The 25669-nt window shown below is 48.4% G+C and overlaps 1 protein-coding gene across 4 annotated transcripts in view; it reads right to left on the bottom strand.

Moving 5' to 3' along the window:
- The window catches only part of GRHL3 (grainyhead like transcription factor 3), a 106655-nt gene that overhangs the window by 9870 nt on the left and 71116 nt on the right, over nt 1–25669 (bottom strand). For 2 of the 4 annotated variants that reach the window (XM_021375289.1, XM_021375292.1), the window contains exons 1-6: nt 12164–12323; nt 4200–4386; nt 3461–3522; nt 2451–2787; nt 2105–2184; nt 756–909 (exon numbers count right to left, since the gene is read on the bottom strand). In XM_021375289.1, the coding sequence (XP_021230964.1) occupies nt 756–909; nt 2105–2184; nt 2451–2787; nt 3461–3522; nt 4200–4386; nt 12164–12180 (837 nt within the window). In that variant the 5' untranslated portion in view covers nt 12181–12323. Of the gene's footprint in view, nt 1–755; nt 910–2104; nt 2185–2450; nt 2788–3460; nt 3523–4199; nt 4387–12163; nt 12324–25575; nt 25664–25669 lie in introns of those variants that run through there. The other 2 variants (XM_021375290.1, XM_021375291.1) reach the window with 2 other exon arrangements.

The raw sequence follows: 25669 nt of genomic DNA, 5'->3' as shown, positions 1-25669 counted from the left end.
GCAGAGTGCCCTCACTGCCCTTTCCATCCGATGCATCCACAGGCAGGACAAGGGCAGCTTAATTTCATCATTAATGTTACACTGTTGGGGAAACTAAGGCAGATAGGGAAGGGACTTGACCACAGTTATGCAGACACGCAGACACAGAGCCAGAAGCAGCACCAAGGTGCCCTATACGTCCCCTACTTGCATCGTCCATGTGTTTCCACTGACTCCAAGGCATCCTGCACTGGGGAGTTGTTAGCAGTGCTGCAGTAAGAATTAGGCTGTGACATTCTAAAAGGTCTTTCTGGAGACATTCTCAGTTTCAGGAATCCTGTAAGCTTTGAGTTGTCCAAAGTCTAGCTCCAGGATATCCCTCAGGGTTGGAGGACTACGTTTCTTTGGTGGGAGCTCAAGCTTAGCCATAGCCTTGGGGGTGACTGAGGCCTGGCCACACACACCAGAAGCAAGACAGAGCACTGCCCTCCAGCACTGGTCTTCCCACCAAGCCCCTCAGCCAGCCACCAACTGGGGAGGCATTTTGTGCATCCCAAACCTGACTGCAAAAGGTTTCAGCTGGCAGGTTACATGAAGGCTGTTGCTGTGCATCAGAGGATTAGCTTGCTATGAGTGAATCCAACCCATTCATTGCTTTAAGTCAACCTGAGCCACAAAGCCATTACTCTTCATGTTCAGCTCCTTTCCCAGGCCAGTACAATTGCTGGATGTCTGATTATAGCATGTGTCAGCAAAATTGTCAGCTTGTCTCTTACCTTCACTTTATTTGAGGACAAGTGTAAACATTTGCTGTCTCCAGCTGTCCGCAGCGTGATGGGGTAGAACTGTCCTTTGTTGAGGTAGGCCATGGGAGAGTCCCCAGATTTTATGTGAATGGCTTTGGGCGACCCCAGAGTGTATTCAAAGTCACTTGTATTGAACAAAGAGAGAAGGATGAGAATGATGAGTAAGCACACACTGCTGTTTCACTTCAAAACTAAAACAAGGCATGCCTCCATCCTTACAGGTGACAGGCACTGGACACATAAGTCTCTTATTATTCCCATCTCACCTTGAATCACAGAATCATTAGAGTTGGAAGGGACCTGTAAAGGTCATCTAGTCCAACTCCCTTGCCATGAACATTTACCAACAGCTGTGGCCAAGCACCTTGCAGCACAGCACACGCTGACCCTCCCAACACACCAAGGAACAGCACTTCTCCAATAGCCACATTTTACCCTTTGTTATTGTTTATGGCTTCAGAAAAGAAAAACACCATACATTGCTTTGACCCACCTTTTTCTGTGGATGGCTACAGAAACAGTGCACAATCAAAAGCCTGAACCCAAACAAACCAAAACAGGCACTTCCAATGAGACTTTTAAAACATCCTAAACGCAGATTCCTGTCTCCAAATTCACACCCGTAAATTGATAACCCATGAGGACTGTTTCCTAATGGGTCCTGTAGAAACAGGAGGACCTGCAGGGCAAGGATATCTCCTATTCCTGTGTAGTCATCCACTTTTTTTCCTGCCCTGCTTCCCAGTGATGCCATCTCTGAAGACAGACTTGGCAGCTTCTCTTCTCTAGAGCCAGGAATGCTAGAGAACCTCAGTGCAGGGATAGGCAGCAAGCAGAAAGCCTCTGGCTCATAAATGCGAGCTGCTGTCTGTGGTAAAACCCCCACAGCTGATAGCTGAGTCACAGAGTCAGCTAACTCAGGAGGCAAATGAAAGGTGGGAGATGGGATAATGCCCACTTGGAGGTTTGGTGCAATATCGAGAGCAGGAAAGCTCTCCCTGAGAGAGGGACAGGAAACAAGGTGAAATCTCTGATGTTTTAGGAATGAGAGGCAGTAACTTTACAACAAAAGCCTTCCAACCCTAATCCCTACTTCAAACCCCGAACACTAAAATTCGTAACTTCTCTGTGTCTAAAAAATCAGAGAAGAGAAACTTGCGTCTGAGATACAACCTGTCTGCAAAGGCATGAGATCTTGGTGTTTGCCATGGCCGCTGCTAAGGCCCGTACTGGGGCAGGGAGAGGGCTGCAGCCATTCCCCAGGAATGGTACACAGCCAAAAGCCCTGGGAACACAGAGAGCGTGGACTGGCAAGTTACCTCTTAACACCGTCCGTAGGATAACTCTCGGGGCAGGGCAGCTCTGGCTGGGGCTTGAGGATATCACTGAAGAGTAGTGACTATGGAAAAGTGGAAACAAAACGGTCATATTTAGAATCTTTCATTGTTTTGTCCATTCACCTTCTCCCACTCAGTACAACAGAGGCCTCATTTCAAAGCCTTCTAAAACTAATGTAAAACCCCTGGTAATTCAGTGGGAATGCCATCAAGCTTCTAATGCACAAGCAAAGCTCCCCCTGACTCCAGCACGAGGAAATCCTGAATTATAGACATACTTGTGCCGGTACCCCAGCACTGCCAGCATGCAACAGGCTGCAGCTCTGACCTCCTGGGGATCCTCTTTGAAAGTGCTGTCTGGCTGCCACCTCTGCTGCGGTGTGGCCACAGGGATGGTCTCGAAGAGGGAGTTCAATGAGTTGTTGTCATACACGTCCCCTGGAGGGACCATGTAGGTATCTGGGGTGGCATCCAGCTTGCTGGTTCCTGGTGGAAGTATGGCTGGCTTGTGAGGACTAGGGATACTTTCAAGACTTAAGCCATTCTTCTTCTGTGGTTCACAGTATTCTTGGGCCATGGAAGTGTTTTCAGACAAGAGCTTCATGAGATGGGCTGAGCCGTCAAAGGATGCGATCTCCGAGTCATACTCCATTCCGTGGCAGTGCCTGGTGGAGAAAGGGGCCCGTCTCAAACTAGGGAAGAGGGTGGACTACCCCAGCAAGTTGTCACAGCAAGGTGCAGATGTCCTGGTGCACAGCTGAGGAGCAAGCTGCACAGTCTGGCTGCTGGGTGATCTTGAGCCAGCTATGTACATCTGCTTAGTATGGGAATCTGACAGGGCCGAGGGTGATCTCCAGGAAGAGGAACTGAACTCATAGTGGTGAATGAGCCATTAATTTTGTAGTTAATTATCTGAAAACCTCAAAGGACAGACGGGATTCACTGGAAGAGAATCCTGGGAGACTGCAAGCGGTCGGAAAAGAAACCCTTATGAGCCTGGTGGAGAGGATTTCACCATTACCTTCTCTCTGCCAGTCCTATCCAATTGGCACAACATAGGAAATAAAGACAAATTCTTCAGATACTGCAAATCAGTGCAACTCTTTCTGAACATAGTGAGACAGATCCTCAGTTGTGTAAATGGGTGTAGCTCAACGTATACCTGCTTGGGATTTGGCCTAAAGAATTTTAATGTATGTCTCAGGGTTAATAACCTCCACTGTTGCTGGTAATAACACTGTGCTCTGATGTTTATTTTATGCAAATGAGGAGACCCATCATGCATGCAAGCAGCTGCAGGAGAATGAGACAGCTAGAGAGAGCAAAAATGAAGCTCACCTCTTTCCTAGCTCATTACGTCCCATCATACCCGATGTAAGAATCCTCTTCTCCTTTGGGACCTAGAACAAGGCAGAACAAAGAGTTAGTTTGTTGTTAGATTTTATTCATGGAAAGCAGAGGCAAATTTCACCCTGTCTGCATGGCACAGACAAAAAAAACAGGCGAATAATAAACACTGGGCAAGGATGCAGGAGACCTGGGCCCTCCTGCTGGTTCTGCCACAGATTGCCAAGGTAACCTGAGGCAACCCACCACATTGTGTTCTCGGAACAACTCTGAAAAGCACCCAGGTGAACGGGAACATCAGTTTGTTGGTTCCACTCTGGTCTAAATCCTATCTGCATTTCATGCAGCCCCATCCTAAAGCAGCGCTGGGAGAGAGAAAGCTGGAGAGTCTGCAAGGCACCTGGCTGTTGCAGCTTTGTGTCTCATAAAGCATCCCCACTTCTTGTCAGAAAGCTGTTACATAGAAAGAACCCCAGCCTGAGACCCAAGACACTCGTGTTCAATTTTTCACCCTGTTCTGGCTTCATTATGCAGAATGAGATCAGTTTACATCCGTGTACTGGGGACAACAGTGGCCCTCTATGGCTGGGGATTTCCAAAGGATCATTGCACAACTGACACAGAGAGCTCAGGGGGTGGGTACCCCCTTGGGGCGCTCAGCATGTTTTACCTTCACACTTGTCCTGTGAGACTGACTCCCCTAGGACACCCAGCCCCAATAGGAACGTACCATGTAGTAGTCATAGAGGAGGCTCAGGGCAGCCACACTATCATCGTCTCCATTCACTCTCATCATGGCCTTAGTGGCTGCGGTCAGGGGGTTCTCCAGGTAGGTTTTCCAGGCTTCATCTTCATTGGTGTAGGAGAACTTCTGGAAGTTCATGGTGTCATTCTTCATCAGACGCACAGATCTAAAACTGAACCGGACAGAAGGAGCAGAGGATGAAGGATATGGATTTTTCACAGTAATTTCCATGCCACCCAGCGGGATGCATTGAAGGGCTTCTGAAAGGCACTGCTGCAATGGAGGCGGGCTGCCTTCCTAGTGCTCAGCTCCCAGTCAGGCCCCCAAAACCAAGGACCTCAAAATCAGGCCAGGGTCATGCTGGCGGCTGCGTAGAGGGGCAGAATTTTCTCAGTCATTTGTAGGTGATTTATCTTCGAGGGAAGCAGACGGGCCAACCTCAGCACACTCCCTTCCCCTGCGAAGTACCTGCCAGAGCTGAGGCTCGTGAGACTATGTGTGCTGAGAAGCAATGCACCAAAATACTGTCCCGCCTGTTCACTTCTGGCACTCTCTCCAGGTCTCTCCAGCTGATGTTACCAAGCTGCCAAACACATAATTATCCAAACATTGGTCACCTTTCCTTCTCCTCCAGCATATCCTACATGCGCACCCCCTGTGGCTCCACACTGCGGGCTCACCCCACTCCGAGGGGATGAGTCAGTGGCTGCATGCTGTCACATCCATGCGGATGTGCTGTTGCTGCAACAGCTCATGGTATTTCTCATAAGCAAACATGAGCTCTGTGGCCAAAAATGATTTTTTTTTTCTCAGCAAATGGAAGGTTTCAGGAAGGGCAGACTAGTTTTTGTTAATGCAAGAGGTGTAAGAAAGATCCCTTTCAATGTCTGAAGCTGCCAAGAGCAGAACACATTCAATTGCTGAATTTTTTATGGAAAGGAAAAGAAAATGCAAAGGAATTCAGATGATAAATGCTGCATTTGAATGGCTTTTTTAATAAGGAAAAAGGCGTTTCCATTGTTTCCATAAAATCCCCATATGCTCGCAGTAAGTCCCGGGCTTTTAAGTGAACCATTTGGGGAAAGATAATTCATCCTGGAATGAATCTAATGTTCTGAAGGTTCTGGTCACAGCCAGACATGGCCTGTCGGGTCAGTCTGGTGATGCTCCCAGCTCAGGAGCTCTCCTCAGCGAAGCACAGTGGTGGCTACCTGGTGGGAAACTACAGTGGTGGGAACCTACACTGGTTCCCACCTCTCCCAGAGCAGCACACATGAGGCCAACAGTTGTCCCCACTGTCCTTGCACAGGAAAGGACCGGCTACGGGTGCTGCTAATGGCCCGGCACCCAGTTCCCACCAGTGTCAGTGCCCCCGTGGAGGTATGGCAGCAGCTCCTGGTTACGGGCAGCCCTCCAGCTCCCCATCCACTGTTGTAAGGACATGCTGAGCTCACTCCTCTTCCTCATGCGCCGGGACAAGGCACCAGCAGCAGTTTCACCCTGTGTATGAAATCTCACCAGGTGCTCTGTGAGTTTCGTTGTCTTTAGCATTTCTCACACAGCCCTCCCTCCCTGTCAGTTCTGCTGCCATCTCCAAGGCGAGCAATAGGCATGACTCAGATTTCACCGTGTTGGTTTGGCGATAGGCGGACGGTCCTGTCTGGGCAGGACTGCTCACCCGCTCCCAATCCAAACTTCTCAAGGAAGAATAGGCAGCAACAACACTCACTCTCAGGGTGAGACGCAGCTCCTGTTGCTGGTAATCAACACAGATAAACACACCATGGGAGGATGTACCAACAAAGCACCCAGAAGCTTAAAAAAAGAACAGATATCACAAGGAAAAGTGCTTCAGAGCGTTGTTCTCTCTCACCTAAGCACTTAACCAGGACACTCCCAGTTGTGCAGATCCATGAGCCACCGTGAGCTCTTGATCACCTTCCCACACCCTGGGGGAGATGTAGATGGGGCAGAGGGAGATGGGGCAGGGGCTGAAGATCTTAACCACTTAGAGCTGTGTCCAGTTTATGAAGAATTAAGTTTGACAGGTGCCCCAGGAGCCTACATCTTGTGTTCACACGTGGCTCTGGCTTTCCTGGCCAGCCCAGCCTTGATGCCCAGCACTGCCCCATCACTGCCTGCCCCAGCACAGGCTCCATCCCACCTTTTCCCAAGCACTCTGCTCTGACCTGAAGGCCAACAAAGTGAGCCCAAACCTGCAGAAAGAGGGAGATTTGAGGAGATAAGCAGATATGACAACAGGTTTGAGGCACCTCTTTGGCACCAGGTGCATCTCAATGCCACATCTGTTCTAACCCCACCTCCAACCCAGCATTAGCAATTTCTGTGAAGTAGAGATGCCGGAAAGAGACATCCAAATCCAGATCAAAAAACATATGAACTTTACTTTCATCACTCCCAGTGGTGCCTCTTCCATGTGGTTATACCGAGTTTGTCCACAGCAAACTGTCTGCTCTGTCGGGCAAAACAATCTTTCCTTTGCAGGCAGTCGCTGTGGTGCAGAGGCTCAGACAAAGCGGGGATTGGTCAGTGGAACACAAACTCATAGGGCCAGAGCTCTCCCTTCTCGGGAGCCTTGGGGTCATGTGCAAAGCAGATTTGGGAAGGGAGCAGTCTGTTTGTTTCCAAACGTCTCCGAGTTTGACACAAGGTGATACCAGCCCCTTTTCCCTGCTCCATCCTACTCCATCTCTGTTTTCCCAGTTTATCTGCCCAGCCCACCATAACAGAGGCCTCCTGATTATGAATAAACACTCAGGGCCATGCTGAAACAGGAGAATGTACCCAGAGGGCCTGGGTGGGGAGATCAGCCCTGCAGGAAAGAAGCACTCATACTCCTTTTGCCTTTTGTCGGTTTCAGTGGGAGGTTTGCCGGCCTTTAAGCTTTATGTTGCTTGTCTTTGTTCTCTCCCCTCCAATTGCAACCTAAACACCAGCCATGCCAGATGCTCTGCAGAAACATCAAATTGTCAAAGGAACACGGAGTGCATGGCAATCAGCAGCAAAATTCAGAGCAGCTCAGCAGAGCCCCTGGCTCACAGCACTGCAGAGATATTGCTGGTTCTTAGCCCTGGTTTGGTGCATTGCGCTCACCTCCCTTCTGGAATAGCCTCAATGTTCCCCAGGGCCTCCTATGAGCACATGGGAACAGACCAACACCGCACTTGAGGGGCAAAAAAAGCAGTGCTTGGCATAATTGCTATCTCAGGGCAGAAGTTTTACCCATACCTCAGGCCCTCCTGCAAAGGAAGGACAGCATCCCCGTGTCTAAACCCAAACTTTTGAGCAACATTCTAATTTTTACCCTATCTTTGACAGTTCAGTAAATAAACACATCTGAAAACACAGCAACAGTACAGCTATCTGTAAGCGCACGGCTTCAGCCAGGCACAGAAGAGGCAGAACCAGAAAAAAAAAAGCCCAGAAACACCCAAACTGATGGCGAGGAATGCCGCCCAGATGCTGTGCACAGCAGTGCTGGTCCTGAGGTGCCAGAGCTTCAGGAGAGCTCTGTTCTCAGTGTCCAGACTTCTGCAGCCACAGGTGCACGTGTTCGCTGTCAGGAGGACAAAGACACGGCCCCTCTCCCTGGGTTTCCTCAGGGGCAGCTTAGCCCCAGATCAGCCTTGGGGAGCACTGATGCTCTCAGCACAGCACCCAAACACCACCAGCCATCCCCAGCTCTGTTGTCTGCTCCAGAACTGGGCCATGCATGAAGCAGGTTGACTCCTGCACTCAGCAGAGACCCCACACTGGTACTTTTCTGCATGTGGGAACCACCGAGCAGATGCGTGCTGCCTGGGATGAAGAGGGAAAGAGCTGTTGTGAGCACCTTTGACAAATGGCTCCTGTACCCCACAGACCTGATCCTGCTCAGTGAGCATGAAGGAGCAGAATGAGGCACAAATCTCTGCTCCCAGCTCCTGAGCGCTGGGAACCAGAGCTCCCCTGGACCATTCCACACGGGGGACACTGCTGGCACTGTGCTGTACCTAACATCACCCCAGAGGTATCCACCTACGCAGCCCTATTTCACAAACAAGAGGTGCGTTAGCGCCTTTCCTGCCTAACATAACAGATTACGGCACAGAGTTTGTTGGCAGCTCAGGAATTACAGCTGCTTTTTCCCAAAGCTGTGTGTGATATCAGGTTCTTCAGCCCTTGGTTTCAGGGTGATCTGCCTTCAGCGTTTGGATATTAGGAAAACCTTCTCCCAAACAGTGGTTGGGCAATGGCACAGGCTGTCCAGGGAAGTGGTGGGGTCACCAAGGTGTGTTCAAGAACTGTGGAGATGCAGGACTTGGGGACATGGTCAGTGGGCAACATTGGTGGTAGGTGGACAGATGGACTGGATGACCTTAGAGGTCTTTTCCAACCCTAAAGATTCTATGAATGCAGGAATGCCACAACAGGCCCTGAACCAGTGCCCCTGACAGCATCCACTGTTCACCAGCACATCTGAAGCACTGCATTTCCCACTCATATTTGCATGGCAGACAGATCAGGAGACACTTCTTGCACGTGTGTTCAGAACACAAAACATCCTCTCTACCAACATACACACAGAGTTCATTTCTTTTTTACGGCTGTCCAGGTAATTAGTTTTTAACGTAGTAAACATTTGTGGGTTATGAGAATCTCTGTGCAGAGATTCAGGTTGGATGTTAGGAAAAAATTATTTTCTGAAAGGATGGTCAGGAGCTGGAATGGGCTGCCCAGGGAGATGGCTGAGTCATCATCCCTGGAGGTGTACAAGAAATGTTTAGATGTTGTACTGAGGAACATGGTTTAGTGGGGAAATATTGGTAGTACGTGGATGGTTGGACTGGATGATCTTGGAGATCTTTTCCAACCTCGGTGATTCTATGATTCCACGATTCTATGATACAAGTATGATTCATCCCATCCTGGGTGTAAGCCTGTTAACTGGGTGTAAGCCTGTTAAAACAATGCATTTCTTGAGTGCAAGCCTTCCAGCTCAGATGCTTTGTAAAGTCAAAATAACAAAACGAAACAAAATCTTGGCACCAGGAGCCAAGTGGATCGGTAAGCGACGCCTGCTCTTTGCCTTTGAATGCTAAAGATTATAAACACTGCAAGGACAAAAGAGCACTTTGGGATCAGGTGCCTCACACCCCACTGCTCTCACCCATAACCACAGCCACTAGCCAGAACAACAGCACCAGGAGGGATAACAACAAACATCAGTGCCATCACACTCTCTCATCTCCTGAGCCTCTGAAACTTGGGTATTGGCAATAGAGTTTCAGCCAGAATGCAATCATATGCTAACTCCACTCACCACAGTGCTCACAGTGCAGTGTGATTCTGGCAAAACAGTTTACACCAACCAACAATTCCAGTGACAGACTGAAATGGAGGGAGCAGACCCCCATCGCTGTAACTGTACCCACCAGTTGAAACTGTGACCCAGAACAGAGATGCTATGTAAACGCTGAGTTATCTCTGCTTCGAGTCTCAAGTTTATTCGAGGGGGTTTACTCCTTTGTTTTGAATTGCATAGCAGTTGTTGCATATTTATTTTGCAAATCCCTCTTTATATAACTTATAAAAAAAACCAACACATCCAATGCACATCTCCTGTGGAAGTGTACTTTGCTTCAGCGCAGTTATCCCTTGTGTGCTTTCTTGCCAGCATTTCATAAAAGGGCTTTAACTTTTCATTCACTAGGAGCATAACTCAAGTTTTAATAACACACCTTATGCATGACAAAAATTTGCTTCTGGCAATCATGGTTTCGACCACAAAACCACAACTGGGAGTAACTCCTGGTTAACTCCTTCAAGCCCACGCACTGCAGCGCTAGACACAAGTTCAATACAGGCGACGATGGAAATTATCAGTTAGAATATTTTAGAATAGGCAAAACACCTCATTCTCTCATGTCACGCTGGTGTCTTCCCAGAGCTTTTTGTGAAATTAAAGTCACAAAGAGGAAGATCATAGAATCACAGAATCACTGAGGTTGCAGGGAACCCCAAAGCCCATCCAGCTCCAACCCCCCACCATGGGCTGGTTGCCCCCACCAGGTCAGGCTGCCCAGCGCCCCATCCAGCCTGGCCTTGGGAACCTCCAGGGTGGACGGGATCCTGGGCAGCCTGATCTGGTGGTTAGCAGCCCTGCCTATGGCTGAGGGAGATGGCTCACCCTGCTGGTTTTGTGGCAGCAGCAGCGCAGGGGGCTATGGCAGGTACTTGACAGCTCTGCCTGGCATGTCCCACAGCTTGGATCCATCCTGGGATCCGTTCAGGGATCCATCCTGCTTTGCTCAGCCTCACGTGAGGGCTGCATAACAGAGCTTTATTTGTGAGAGGAATGCGGACACCCACTGCTGCCCTGCCTGACCCTCTCACTGTGGTCCCGACAGCCCATTCCTCACTGGGGTACGCAGAGCTGCACCCCGGGAATCCCTCTCTCCACTGGGGAGGCTGGGGACCTCTAAAGGGAGATTTTCATAGAGATCTGCAAAGGTGCCCCTGGGTTCAGCCTACAGGAGCCTTTGACCTGCGGAGGAGCCCAAAGCCCTGTGCAGATCTGTGCTGAGAGCAGATAGCAGCAACCTTTGTGTGTTATCAGTCCTTAGAGCTGAATGACAAAGGGATGCTATCCCTGCCAGCCCCCCCTTCCCAAGTGAAAGGCCCAGGGGTTAACAGTCCGTTAGAAAAAGGAGTCAAGCAACCATGTAATTCATCAGTCACATCATGCCCCGCTCCATAATTACCGATACATCAATCTCAGTCTGCAGTGCGCACATGCACTCAGGATTAAACACACGGCCTGACTCTAAGCCCAAACACATTGACTACAAATCATTCGAAGAGTTCATAAGGTGAAAATTTCTCACTGATTCTTAATCGACCCCCAAGTGTACGGAACACAGTATTTACAATAAACAATAATTAGCTCTGCACCTTTTCAGGGCTCTGAATTAGGAAGAGATCAGCTGTCACAACGCCTCTGTCAGGTCTGTAAACACACACACCTCTGTGCTTTTCTTTCAAAACAATCTTCTGAAGCGCCGTATCTGTACACAGATACGCCCATGTCTGTGTATATACTTTAAATATATCTTGTTATACCTATATTTGTCGATATGTTTTATTACACATACGTATTTCACACAGGGCTACACATCTGGGCAGCTTTGGAAAGCTGTACCGACAGCAGCATTCACTAATTTTCTGTGTCACTTTCCAACATCACATTATGCCACACTGATGTCATGCTCCTTAGCTTTGTTCCAGAGGTGTGAGATACAGGGGGGCAACGCATAACCATCAGCATCCGTAGCTGCAGATGTTGCGGAGGATAAGGAGTTATAGGGGGATCAACAAAACGTTAAATGCTTTTCCATGTTTTCAAAAAATAGGTGTCAAAAAAAGTTTGTACAGTCAACTACAGTTATTTGATGGAATAACGTGAAGCCATTTACCTTAACACACTGTCCCACCCCCCCAAAAAATAAAAAAAAAAAAAACAAAACAAAAAACCACACATAGAAACTCCCCAAAAACTGTTAAATAATCTGTACATTTTTTTCTACCCAAAAAAAAGCACAAAACAACACACAGAAAAGCATGGGATGACTGTAGGATGTGTTAGATGACAGATTTCCCCTAGATAGACCTGATGCATCACATTTGATCCCAGGCAAAAGAAAAAATAAAACCGGGATCGGGGTTTAAAAACCTGCTAAATAACACCAGTGCGAAGTGGGACCTCCTCAGGGCAGCAGCAGGTGAGAGGGAGTAGAACATCCTGCAGACATCTCAATCCTGCATGGTGCGCACGCTGCTGGAGGGGATTCCCCGAGAGCTCCCTGAGACCCACAGTCCTTCAATCAGCCCCAAAAACACGCACAGCCCCACACGCGGAGGGACTGGAGTGACAAAAACCCTCTACTTACTCAAGTTCATTGGACATCTTTCCTGGAGTTTCCCAAATCCTTGCCAACAGTAAAACCCCCGATGACTTCTCTCGTCTAGGACCTGCTGCACACAGACATTGCCTGCGAAGTGTTTGATTTATGTTGAGGTTTTGCAGGCAGGCATATTGCTGACAGCAGCCCCAGGTCGGCGCCCATTGGCTGCCAGCACAGGTGCGGTAGGACAGGTACACCCGGACAGGTGCAGCTGTAACCCTGTGCGCGCCGGCACAGTGCTGCAGGAGGAGCAGGGAGAAGCCCTGGGGGCAGACGGGGCGATAAAGAAAGGAGTGGGTTCAGTTATTCATCTCCGTGATAATTAGTTTCAGTTTGGCAGATGTGTTCCACAAACTGCGATGCCAAGAAGCTGTCATTTTTATGGATCTGGGGGTTGATTTGTCTTTGGCTGTTTCTTTACAGATAAATATACGGACAAAAAATGCATACATATATGTATACGGGAATAAATTAGGGAAGAAGAAAACCTCTTCATTTGTCTCATTCCTAAATGGTAGTTGCACTACAGACCTCTCTTTCTTTTTCTCCCCTTCCCTGAGCTGCTCCCTCCAGGAACTCTATGCAGGTTGGTGTGCTTTCATCTTAAAACAGCAGTTTATAGGAACCCAATTGTGAGATGCCACGACACGCGATGAGAACGCTGACTCAGGGGATCTCCACCATTATGCTGTGCACATAAGGAACTGGGATGTGGGATAACCCCTCTGTATGGCACACGCAGTGCCACCGTGCTCCTCTGCAGGAATATCACCCAGGCAATGACTCTGGAGCAACTAACCTGCAAAGGGTGAACAGGTTTATGCAACAGAACAAAACTCATCATGGATTCAAGCACTCCTGTTGGATAGTTTCTGTCATCCGTGTTGCAATGAGAGGCAAAGGATGGGCTCGGTGGTGACTCATGTTGACTGGATTTGGAAGGTAGGAGAGGATTTTACAAGACAAGTTGGTGCAAGCCTTAAGACAAAGGGAAAAAGAAAGGCTTCCACCACTCTTTTTCATCCCCCATCACTCCATCTCACTGAATCTGCCCCACTCAGTGTCCTGCACCAGCAGATGGATATAGGAGGGGAGAGAGCTGCTGAGCTCTCAGCCCGGTGGCGAGTGGCCTTCCCAGCCCACTTTGGCAGGCACAGGGCACGTCTGCACAGGCAGATGTAGAGACAGCACATAACTCTGAGCACAACACCCTTCAAACACAGCTACACGACACAGCTCATGGCCTTGTGCTGGCCACAGCCCTGGGTTGGGAACCAGGACACAGACACAGCCCGTCTTCTGGGATTGAAACCAAAGGTCCGGAGAGCAGCTGCTGCCAGATTCTGGGACAGGGAAGGAGGGCAGTGCTCAAAAATCAGTAAATGAAGAATCAGAATGAAGGCTGGGATCAGAATCAACGCCACAACAGGGGCCACATAGTGTGAGAGCACAACAAAAGGAGAGAACACGCACACCCCTTCCAGCCAAGAAAAGCACAAATCTTAGGCAGTGGTGGTGTTAGGAGATCAATATTCTGATTTTGCCTCCAAATTAAGGAATTCCTTCTCAGTGAATGGCAACCAGAGTGGGAGCACTGGAAACTTGTCCTTCACCCGGGTCCAGCCAGAGGGAACGTCCCTGTCTGGACAGTGCAGCGGGGAGCAGCATCCCCTCGGGGCACTTCCAATCCCTTCTGATCTTTTAGAGAGACTTAATAGACTCCAGCAACAAAAGTGAAGGAGGGGAAAACATTAGCAGAGCAGGGCACAGGATTCTGACCTCCCTAAGAAAAAGCTAAGCTTTTTTTTTTTTTAAGAGGGGGGAATGCATCTGACAAAGCTGACGCGCTTTCCCTTAAAGAAAGGTGCCCCAGCATCACTATGGATAGGTCCAATCCCCCTCTGGATGGAAAGGTTCTGGAGTCCAGACTCTGCTGATGGCAAAACAGTTGGGTTGATGTTGTCTGCTGCTCTGTGACAGGGGACAGCTGAGGACATTCGCATACAGCCCTATCCCTTCCGCAACTCGCATGTGCCTACTGCAGCACCGAGGAACCCCACAGCCCTCAGGAGTTACAGGGCCTCGCTAAAACCGCTCACATCAGCAAATAGCCCCTTAGCGACAGCATATATGGCCCTGCACATGTCTGTACAGCAGCACTGGTGGGCTCTGCTCTCCCAGGTACTTTCCTGGGGCCGAATAAATCCTACCTTCCCACAGCCAGGATCCTCCAAACCATAACGATGCTGGAGGACCAGGACTCCTCTGTGCGCCCCAGGGGATGCAGGGATCATCACTCTCACCCTGGCCCATCCCTTCTCCTGGGCACCTCTGTCTTTTTTCAGATAATGCAAGTTTCATGGTGCCCATGAGGCCTCTGGGCCTGGATACCCAGACAACTCTTTTGACTATGATTTCGGTATTTTTAATTATTATTTTCTCCTTTTTTTTGGTCTATGCTCCACCCTCCAAGAGTATCTGGTGAGGGGGCGGGAAAGAAGAAAAAGACCAAGAGATACATTCCCTGTGCACAGAACCCTCCTACTTCCCTTCCACTCCCCTGTTAAATATACCTTGGAACAAAAGCTCTTTATGATGCTCTAAAAATAAAGCATGCAGCAGTCAAGACAAACTGCAAAGTTTAAAAGACAGAGCCAAATTCTGCTCAGCTACACCCTCTCTAAGGCAACAGGGTTGCATTTGTGTTTGGATTGTTAAACCCTCTTTACACATCCAGGGGCAAACTGTGATTAGCTGCGTTTTGTTAGCAGTAGATCAGCAGCTCTGTGACTAAGGACAACCTCACTCACCAGCTCCCAGTGCTCACTCCCCTATGACACTGCTGCCCTGTGACTGGGCCACTCTGGTGCTCCTGCTTCATCCTCAGCCACTGATCAGGCACTTCAAACCCTCTGTTCCCAGCCTGGCTTATTTCCCATGTAACTTGGCGGTAACTTCAAAGCAAGGGCTCTTGTTACAGTCACAGAACCACAGCATGGCTGGGTTGAAGGCGACTCCAAAGCACCCCCAGCCCCACCTTTGCTATGGGCTGGCTGTCCCCATCAGCTTAGGCTGCCCAGGGCACCATCCATGGCCTCGGGCACCTCCAGGGATGGGGCACCCACAGTTCTGGGCAGCAGTACCAATGCTTCACTGCCCTGTGGGGAGAGAACTTCCACCTGACATCCAACCTACATCTCCCCTCCTTTAGGGGAAAAACATTTCCCCCTTGCCCTATCACTGTCTGCCTTGTAAAAAGTCACTCTCCCTCCTGTTATAAGCTCCCTGTAGGTACTGGAGTCACTTTGGACTCAGGGCTTTTCCCTCCTGAGAACCGTCAAACATCACTCCTCACTGCCCTGCAATGTGCCAGGTATTTCAGCTGTGCTCTACCAAGGGTTATTAACATACTTCAGTAGTTAATATGCAGCAAGTGGAAGCAGCCTGAAGCGGGTTAAAGCAAGCTGTTCTGCAAAGGGAGATGCAGCTGCTTCAGGTGCTTTTCCAGCAAAAACATCGCTTGCAACACACACATTTTAAGAAATTTTTGATACCCAGAGCAGGCACTGCTACCCAGTGACACCCCCACCTCCAAGAGCCCTTTCCTTGGAGGCAGAACAAAAAGCTGAATGAACACCACACAGAACACAACAGCAGCCACGAAAAGTCACTCTGTAGTGCTACTGTCATAGCAATAATGAGGTAAAGGAAAAAAGAATTGGCTCTGAAGTGAGCAAGAGAGACGGACCCCACAGTGACCCTCCCTCCCCAGTGTCTATGCTCAGTCGGTGACTGGGGTGCTGCAGGCTCTGCTGGGTCCCGGTACCATTGAGCAGCCCAACCCAATGCTAAATTGTCCTTTTAACAGAGCCGGGCCCGTTTATTATTACATGTTGTAGCCCATAGGGCTATAGGAAAATTCCTGTTGTTTTTATCTAGTTTTACCTGCTCTTACACGGTAACAAGTTTGGGTCGCAAACAACTGACCCAACCGACAATCCTCGGGGCAGCACCTTCAGCTGAAAGCAACCAACACAGCCCACAGCCTCAGCTTCTCTCTATGGAAGGAGCTTCACTTTCTCACTGACTAGAAGGATTGGAGTGCTTGGCAAATTTCTGAAATAGACTAGATGCAAATCATCAAGTATTGCTGCCAACCATTCCCCCCACTGACACAGTCCGATCAGTTCTGCTCCTCTCAGGAAATTACCTTCCACCAGTCAGTGAGGCTATAGCAGAGATGGGTCTGGTCTCAGATACCTCAGCTGACCCCATCCATCATCAGTCAGCCCTTCGTGAGCACAGACAGGGAAATGTCACTAGCAGAAGCTGCTCAGAAGAAATTACCCCCATAAGCCAGTGGTTAACCCCAGCAGAAGGGACTGGACTTGGGTTCAGCCTCCAGCTACAGCCTTGAGGGTTTGTACCCCACTGCCTGCACAGCCACGCAGCTGCAGAGATGCCAGTTCTGGCTGCAGCCTAAGCACGGCACATAACTGGATTTCATCCAGTGAATTCCTAACTAGTGAATAAAAAAGGAAATATTATGAATGAATATCAGTCAGTCCTAGTGGACCATAATGAATCTGCTTAGGGAACCTAGAAAGAGTTCTTTACATGACAGTTTCTTTTCTGTAGTTAATTAGAAAAGCTCAGGCCAGAAATCCACATCTACAGGCAACATCTGTAACTCATGTCCTGGGGAGGCTGTAAACATTGATGGTTTCATCACAAATCTGCTGATAGTCGCAGTGCTGTTACCAGTTCATTTTGTTGCCTTTTTAAACCCTGACTTCCTATAATCATGCGATCACGTTAAAGTTTTCTCTAAACAAAGATCTCTGTCCTTGAGGATTTTTTCAATATGCCCCAGAACAGAACCTCAGTAGGCTCATGAATGGAGAGACAGATATGAAAATAACTCCCTTATATACCCAAATCAGTCCTGTGGTTGGCAGGACCATGGCTGGTGATGCTGGGGCTGGTCAGCATTGGGATCTGATAGTGACAGGACAAGGGGGAATGGCATAAACCAAAAGAGGGGAGGTTTAGCTTAGATGTTTGGAAGAAATGTTTTACTCAGAGGGCAGTGAGACCCTAGCACTGCTGCCCAGAGAGGTTCTGGGTGCCCTAACCCTGGAGGTACCCAAAACCATGGATAGGGCCCTGAGCACACTGAGCTAGGGGAGGGCACCCAGGCCACGGTGGGGTCAGAACTGTATGGTCTTTAAGGTCCCCTTCACCCTCAGCCATTCTGTGATTCTATGATTTCCGCATCTCAGCCCTTTGGCAGGAGCCAACTTTCCCACAATACATTGAGAAGACAGCTGTTGGACCTGGTTATCTGTAGAGAAAAGGAAGGAGAAGTTGGCTCCACAAGCTTGATTTGACTCTAAAATTATCTCTGGATTAGGGATTCCTGTGTTTAGATCCCAGGTCTGGTTTGAGGCCACCTTTCACTCCTGGAACATTCAAACAAAAAGGTAAACATGGAGGGAGAGGAGCAACACCAGGCTGAGCAGTGGCTTGGTACATCAGCTGTGGGAAATGAATCTCATTTCCACTGGGTGCACTGGATCCCATGCCAAAGGGCCGCTGGGTGACCAAGCTGTCATCCTGCAGTGATACAGTACCAAGTGCTTCACCTGGTGCTGGGCTCTAGCTCTCAGCTACTTACAGGCAGGGAGGGATTTACTTCCCTTTGAAAAGCCCCATCCAGCAGGCCCAGCGTTGGCCCTGCTCACTGCCCAGGGGCTCCAGCTTTGCCATGCAGCCATCAAAGGAAAAAGCAAGACCCCTGCAGAGCGCACTGCAAGTGAGTGCTGCAGCAAAGCCCAAGCAAAGCTAGCAGTGCCAGAGCCTCTTGTAAAAATGACAATTTGGGGCTGGCAAAAGGGGAAACCTGGGCTTCACACTTTATCTTCTGGTGCAAGCACAGCTCAGCAGAGCTCCTGCAGGATGTCACCTCTGTCTGATGGCTCACTGACAGAGTGAGCTGTAGCTGTTCATACTGCCAGGCCATAACCCAGCACTGAAGGTGAAAAATCCGCCCATCATAAATGAAACCTGAATTCAGATTGCATCAGTGCATTACCCTCTTAGATAACAAATCTAACCAAAACTAATACAAATTCATTAAATCCTTTTTAAATTGCCCACTGATGTAACAGGCTGCCCAGAGAGGTTGTGGATGCTCTGAACCTGGAGGTGTTCAAGATCAGGTTGGATGGGGCCCTGGGCACCCAGTCTTGTATCAGATCTGGAGGCCAGTGGCCCTGGCTGAGGCAGGGGGGTTGGAACTCGATGATCCTTGGGGTCCCTTCCAACCCAAACCATTCTATGATTCTATCTGAGTGAAACCAATAAACCCACGAGCCTTCCTACATGGCAAATCCAGCAGAGGAGTTAGCTTTCAGTCTGCATACATAGGGTGGAACCCCTGCCCCAAGGCAAGAGGTTGGGGGATTAACAAAGTTCATGGCATGGGCCCAAATGTCCCAAGGAGTGGAAAAACAGCAGGGAGTATTGCAATACCGAAAGGACACACCATGATGCCTTGGGTGGCAGTTAGCACATATGGGCTTGCTGGCCCTTTAGGGGCTTGGGGATTTTCCTTCCCTGTAGAAAATGCCTGCTGCAAGAAGAACACGGCTCTTACAAAACAAACTGCTGCTTCAGCTTCGCTACATTGATGGCTCCATCAGTCCTGTTTTATTCAAGGTCTGTGATCAGACTCTCTTCAAAGTCGACACTTCCATGTTTTCCCGGAAATACTGTATAGCACCCAAACACGAATTTTATGTCAGCTTCCTGAGAACAGCACACTTGATTCACCTGCAACCTTCTGCTGCTGGGTTTGAGCAGAATGGCACTCATCACTGATACTCAGGGAGGATCTGTTGCCACAGCTTGCATCTATGGCACAGAAATGGGAAGCAGGAGAGCGAAGTGCTGCTCACCGCACATTAGTGTGCTGAGCTTTGCCTCACACAACCTCTGCACCAGTTCCAGCTGGAGGCCTGTTGGGGCAGTCCTGCCCTTGGACAGATGCCACCCCTGGGGCTCTCATGGGATCTGTAGCCACGACCGTACAACAAGTAATTTTATGCAAGTCTTCGAAAGATTTGCCTACCTGGAGTGTCTAGTCACCCACGCAAACCACTGGTGGAGATGTGACTTATAGCAATGCATTTTTACCCCAGTTTGAAACAAGATCAGACAAATTGCACTGCACCAGCAGAAGCCATGTCTGTGCTGGAGCCGGAACTGTGCTTGTGGCCAAAACCCAAGTACAGCTGAGTCCTAGAAAGGCACAGAAAGGAAGCTACAACATCATCTGGACCTGAAGGGTTTATAACCATGACAGTGAGACCTTCTCCTGTGAGGTCCTACTGTAGTTTTAGGGTTAACCTCTGCCCACGAAATCAGTGCTTTCTGCTCAGATTTTCAGCACAGAACAAAATCATTTTAGGATGAACTGGGGAAGGAAAAAAAAAAAAAAAATCTGGGTCAGTCCTGGGAGAAACCAGAGCTCAGTGGAGAGGTAAAGACAAGGACTGGATTTGGATGAGGGATGCCACACTGTAAGAGGAAGCCTTTCATAGGAGAGGAGCCCAGTAGAAAGTCTGGGAAGTGGAGGGTATTTTCCCTATTCTTGAACAAAAAGTCAAACAAACACATCACAAGGCCACCGCCTGGCCCCTGCCTCTCCCTGTGGGTTCTTGCACTTGCAAGTTTCAGTAGGGGAGGGATTGCTCCTTGCACTTTGGATTGTGGATGGTAACTTTCTCCCACAGAAGAGACAACTGCCCTACACAGAGCCCTACCGGGCAGCAGACACAGCTGTGGGCAGGGGATGGCGTTGGGAGACATCTCCCCCCTGACCTGAGTGTGACTTCTCACTGACATTTGCACAGACCCCATCCCCACGGTATCAGATCCTCTCTCCCTGTGAAGTGCTCTGTCCAAAAGACCCTAGGCAGCTCCTCTGGGTAATGTGAACCCACATCCAATTCCAGCCATGTGCTGCCTGAGGTCAAGCCGTAAAATGAACAATCCAAAATTGCCTCGAAAGGCAGATGTACTAATTAGAGAAACTTGGGTGGCAGTTCTGAGTACGATGCTTTTAATAACTGCAGGGATGTTGAGAAGCAAATAAATTACATGATGAAAGTCTACCAGGCTGCAGAACCCAGATATGTAATAAGAAGACTGGCACCAGGACTGAAGTTCTGCCCCTGGGCTTGGCATTCCATCGGATTGCCTTTCCAGATGAGAAGCAGCTGGAGCTTCCTGTCCTGCTGACTGCTTGACAGAAAGGGATTTCTCAACAGCATCCTGGGAAATCATCCCAGAGAGCATGGAAATAGAGATGCAGAACTCACCAGGGACAGGCAGTCAGAAAAAGGTGACCAACATTTCTCTCCTGACTTTCGTGCTTAAAGTTGACCTAAGTGACATGGAAGCTGTACATGTGCTCAGCACTGTAAGAAGCTATAGCTGGGGAAAGTTTTCAGCTCTTCTCCCAGCACAGGAGGTTTGTGGAGTTGCTGGAGTGGGTCCAGAGTAGGCCACAAAGATGATATGAGGGCTGGAGCTCCTCTCCTATGAAGAAAGGCTGAGGAACTCGGGCTTGTTCTCTTCTCTCGGAGAGGAGAAGGCTGTGAGGAAATCTCATTTGCGGCCCTCCAGTACTTACAAACAGGAGGGGGACCAACTTTTACGTAGTCTGAGAGTGACAGGAAAAGGTGGAACAGTTTTGAACTAGAAGATAGGAAATTTAAGTCAAATGTTAGGAAGAAATTTTTTACTCAGAGGCTGGACCTTGCTTGAAGGTGAACCCCCAGACATGTACAGATCCCCCTTCAGCTGTGAGACAGCAGAGACTGCTGATGAGGAGCAATGCAGAGAGTGTCTGCCTGGCCTCTGCCCAGAGCTGCCCTAGGAAGGAGGACAGCTCATCTGCATCCCGCTTAGAAGAGCTTCCACTCCCGCACAGGCTGCTACATGTCCCAAACAAGCCACACACACAGTTATTTTCAATGGCAATTAAAGGCTAGTTCTTGTTTCAAGGGCTGGAGAAAGAAATTGCAGGAAGAGCTGCCCTGACCAGCATTCCAATTCACTTCTAATTCTCCTGGCCTGACATCCTTCTGGAATAATACATAGAGTTTGTAGCCATTGCATAAGGAGCTGGGAGCAGCACTTTCTTTAGGAATAATCAGCCCAGCAGGAGGAAAGTTTCTCCTCGCCAGTCTTGGAGTATTTCTTTTTTTTGACCCTGCCTCAGCATGGTAATAGTGCACTTCGTCAATCTTGCATAAAACCTCACTGGGCTCTGCACTGCTTTGTCCTAACTCCTGTGTGGCTCTATTGTCATTTTTTTCAAAGACCTCCTCTAAGCATTAAATGACCTCACATTAAGTGCAAATTTGGGACTAAATTTCCTATTCAGCACATAACAAAGCAATTGCTGTTCACCCCATTCCCATAAAGCGACAGGACCACACACAACCTCACTACCCCCAGCCCTCTTAGGGTACTGCTATCTTCTTAGAGACAGGGAGGAAAATACAGGAGAGCCCAATGGAAAATCACCACCCCAAAGCACATGAAGGGCTGAACTGAAGCACCAACAGAGCATCCTGCAGCGGCTGAGCTGCCATCCCCATATGGCTGCGATGGGCAGAGAGCAGCCATCCCTCCATTCCCCTGCACGGCCAAATTGCAAACCCCTGAGTCACAGCCCCTCAGAACACTTGCCTGCTTCATTTCTTAGCTGTTTTCCTTCTCCACAGGCTCCCTGTGAAGTTAATTTAGTTTGTGTCAATTTGTTGCCCATAAATCACCCCACACAGCTAATAAATTAAATGTCTTGTTGACCCTGCATCTGGGATGGGAGGGTTTGGGCACAATGAGAGCGGCTGTGTGACCATCACCACAAAGGAACTGCCAGCCTCATCCCATCCCATCCACTGCCACGTGATTAATGATGGGTGCAAAGTAAGGCAGGCTGAAAGGAAGAACAAAGCATGACTGATGTTCCCAAGCACAGAGCTAAGACAGTCAATTGGTGCCGTGACGAGCTGCACAGCACTCCATGCGCCAGCACTGCCTGTGGTGTCAATCATAGAATTGTGGCATGGTTGAGGTTGGAGGGGGCCTTAAAGACATCCAGTTCCAACCCTCCTCCATAGGATGTATGCCCCCCACCAGGTCAGGCTGCCCAAGGCCCCATCCAAGCTGGCAGAGAGGGAACACAAACATGTTATTGGCCGAGTGAGTAAACATTTGGGGCTCTTTTGCAATCAATAATGATAGTACAAGGGGTGTGTGAACTTCCTGCACACTGCTCTGCAGTTCATTCCAAACTCACCAATGTAATTAGGGTGTCTTTTATGCAAGAGCTGAAATTCGCCTAGACTTATTTAAGAAGTATAATTTCCTCTTCAGAACTGCTGGAAATTAATCATCACTTCTCCAGGCTCCATCTGGAATTCGCTCTGTCAGCACAGCTATAGTGATGGCATCTAAGAGAAACGCATGGTTGTTGACTTTGCTTAAGTATTTCCTATACTCAGACTGAGAATTATCCCAAATATGCAGCAAAGACAACTATCCCAGCACTGTGCATGCTGATTTTTTCTCTAGTGAAAACCATCATGCAGCCAATAATCCCAATTCTCCTCTTGCTCATAGTAATTTTCACGGTGGCAAGTGTATCAACTTAATAGAATGAACTGTAATTTTTAGGAAGTGAAAGTGGCAGAAGAAACTGATAGAATATTTTTTAAATAAATTGAAGAATTACACTCAACAAGTTACAGTTCTAAGAAGCTGCATTTGCACATAAAAATGTCCATTTGTGCATGCAGTCACCTTGTTCCCAATTTTCATGGTTACTTGCCCAATTCAGGTGTGCAGATGTAGAATTTGGGCAGCTCAGAGAGCAGTGAATGTTTCTCCTGTGACGCAATTATCTAGACTCCAATAAATCTATTCTTTCCTGCCACCAAACTCGATGAAAATCAATAGATGGAGTAAGACGAAATAAAACAAGGGATTGGGAATTTCATAGTCTATAGGGACACCTCTGAAGTGACTAGCAGCTAAAAGACTAGAATGCTCCAGAAAGAAAACTGTTTTGTTTATTAAAACAATTAACATAGCTTAAAAGGAAGAGCGCTTTAGTAGGTAGGTGTGAATGAACAGCCCTTCTCTAAACTGAGGCGTGGCTGCTCCAGAGGTTTTCCCAGCGTTTTGGTGCCTTTTGATGTAAACCACAGAAACTAAACTATATGAATTAAAATCAGAGCTCCTTAAAATTCACCAGTTCCAGAATTATTCCTGGGAGCTGACCCATCCCTAGAATACCCCAAGGTGTACAGTCACAAAGGAACTCACATGAAAGTTTGAACAAGTCTTTGTTGACTTCTTCCACCCAGTGCTGACCCATTTCCAGACATCAGTAGTTTTCAGAATTTTTTTTTTTAAACAAGAATCTCTATAAATTCTCCATTCTTATATATTTAATGAATTTAAAAGGAACTGACAGTAAGCTTCCTTTCCTCAGTTACCATCTGCAGGTGCACGAGAAGTCATGCAAGTCTGCTCGGAGTCTGTGGTTAGAGTTGATTCCCATCCCCTTATTGCTTCCCTTGGGAAGAGCCAGAATTTACTCCAGCATATTTTTGTTCCAAATAATAACAGTTAGTTCTGCCATAGAAAGCAGCATATTGGAAGTATTCTACAGGCACCATCCAATTAAAGTTAACAGCATCCCTAAGAGATAAATAAACCCAGCTAATTACATCTATTGATAACAGGAGAAAATGGAATCAAAGGTGAAGTATCTTGCTCAAGAGTATAGAATGAGAGAGCAGCAGAACCAACAAGCACTACTGACTCCTGCCATGCTGTTTCCAGATTCTAGTTCAAAAAAGGGAAAAAAAGCTCCTAAAATCCTCCTCTTGCTAACTTTCTGCCTCTCTTTGGAGCAATGATGGATGTAAATCGGTTGGATATTAGGAAAAATTTCTTCTCAGAAAGAGTGTTAATGCACTGGCAAAGGCTCCCCAAGGATGTGGTGGGGTCACCATCCCTGGAGGTCTTTAGGAAAGGGTGGATGTGGTACTTAGGGATACAGTCAGTGGGCAATATTGGTGGTAGGCAGATGGCTGGACTGGATCATCTTAGAGGTCTTTTCCAACCTAATGACTCTATGACTCTAAGAAATCAGTTGCAAATACCTAGAATACCTCCATCCAGTTTTGCAAATAAGCCCCCCAGCGAGGAAAAAAGATAACTAGCTGGGCTCTGGGATGCAGAAAGGTGTAAAAAATGATCGTATAAAGGACAGCAAAATAGATGTGTAGGAGATGGAATTACGGACAACCCCAGTAGGATAAAAGGGGGTTTGAATTTCCTTTGCAAAAGAAAGGCCACAAACCTGGGAGATGCGTAGAGCCATGGGGAAAGGAGAGGCAGGGTAACTGCATCAAGTAGGAAACTGCCACAGAAGACTTCGAGCTTTAAAAGTCCTCTCTTTTATCTACAGAGCTTTGAGGTAGGAATGGAGCAAGATGGAGTAATAAGCATAGGTGCAAATTGCACAGGGCATCTCCATGCAGCTTTAGATTAAAGACTCTAGCACCTCGGGGAGTAAAGGAATCTGTTGATCTTGGAGACAGTAGGTGGGGAGGCAGCTGCACCCTTTGTTACCAAGCTGCCTCCCTTCCCCATCTGATCATGTAAATGAGGGCTACAACTGCTGGAGTTTACAGCATGCAACATCTGAGCTGGGCTATCTGGAGAGACAGGGATGGATTTATTTACATGTTCCAAGTTATCTCAGCAAACCATCTGACAGGGGCCCCCTCACATTTGTAGCGTGCTGATGAAAGTAAAAACATTGTGCTTGGGTATTTCTGTTTGTGCTTTTAGCACTGAAGACATAAAGGCCAGGTCCACCACCTGTTTACCCCCCCTTAGTGCTTGTACTGGTTATAGTCTGCTTCTATGAAGCCTGGCACAGCCCTGACAACAAATACATGTGCTTTTCAGGGGAAAAAAAAAGCAGGTTCAGACTCACTCTGAGGATCAGCCTGAGCACCAGTAACCCTATAAAGAGCCAAGAGGAAGGTAGATGGGAGGACAGGCCGCTCTCCTTTCCTCTGCCAACAGCAAAGCGGAACAATAAGGAATGAAGCTACAGGTGTTGTAGGGGAAGAAATACTGCTGCTCCACTGACACCGAGCCCACCTAGCATAACACCCCAACGCTGTGCCTACACTGCTGCTTCCAGAGAAATTTCAGCAGAAGAAGATCAGCTGTAACCCTGAGACGTGGGAGCTGTTGGGCACAGACATTGCCTCCCCATCCCGAAACCCTGGAAGTACCTGATTTTCTGCAGGGCGATGGAAGTTCCTGATTTTCTGCAGGGCGATGGAAGTTCCTGATTTTCTGCAGGGCGATGGAAGTTCCTGATTTTCT

The sequence above is a fragment of the Numida meleagris genome, chromosome 22 (assembly GCF_002078875.1).
Source record: "Numida meleagris isolate 19003 breed g44 Domestic line chromosome 22, NumMel1.0, whole genome shotgun sequence".
NCBI classification, from domain to species: Eukaryota; Metazoa; Chordata; class Aves; order Galliformes; family Numididae; genus Numida; species Numida meleagris.
This window is presented reverse-complemented; position numbering and strand designations above follow the sequence as displayed.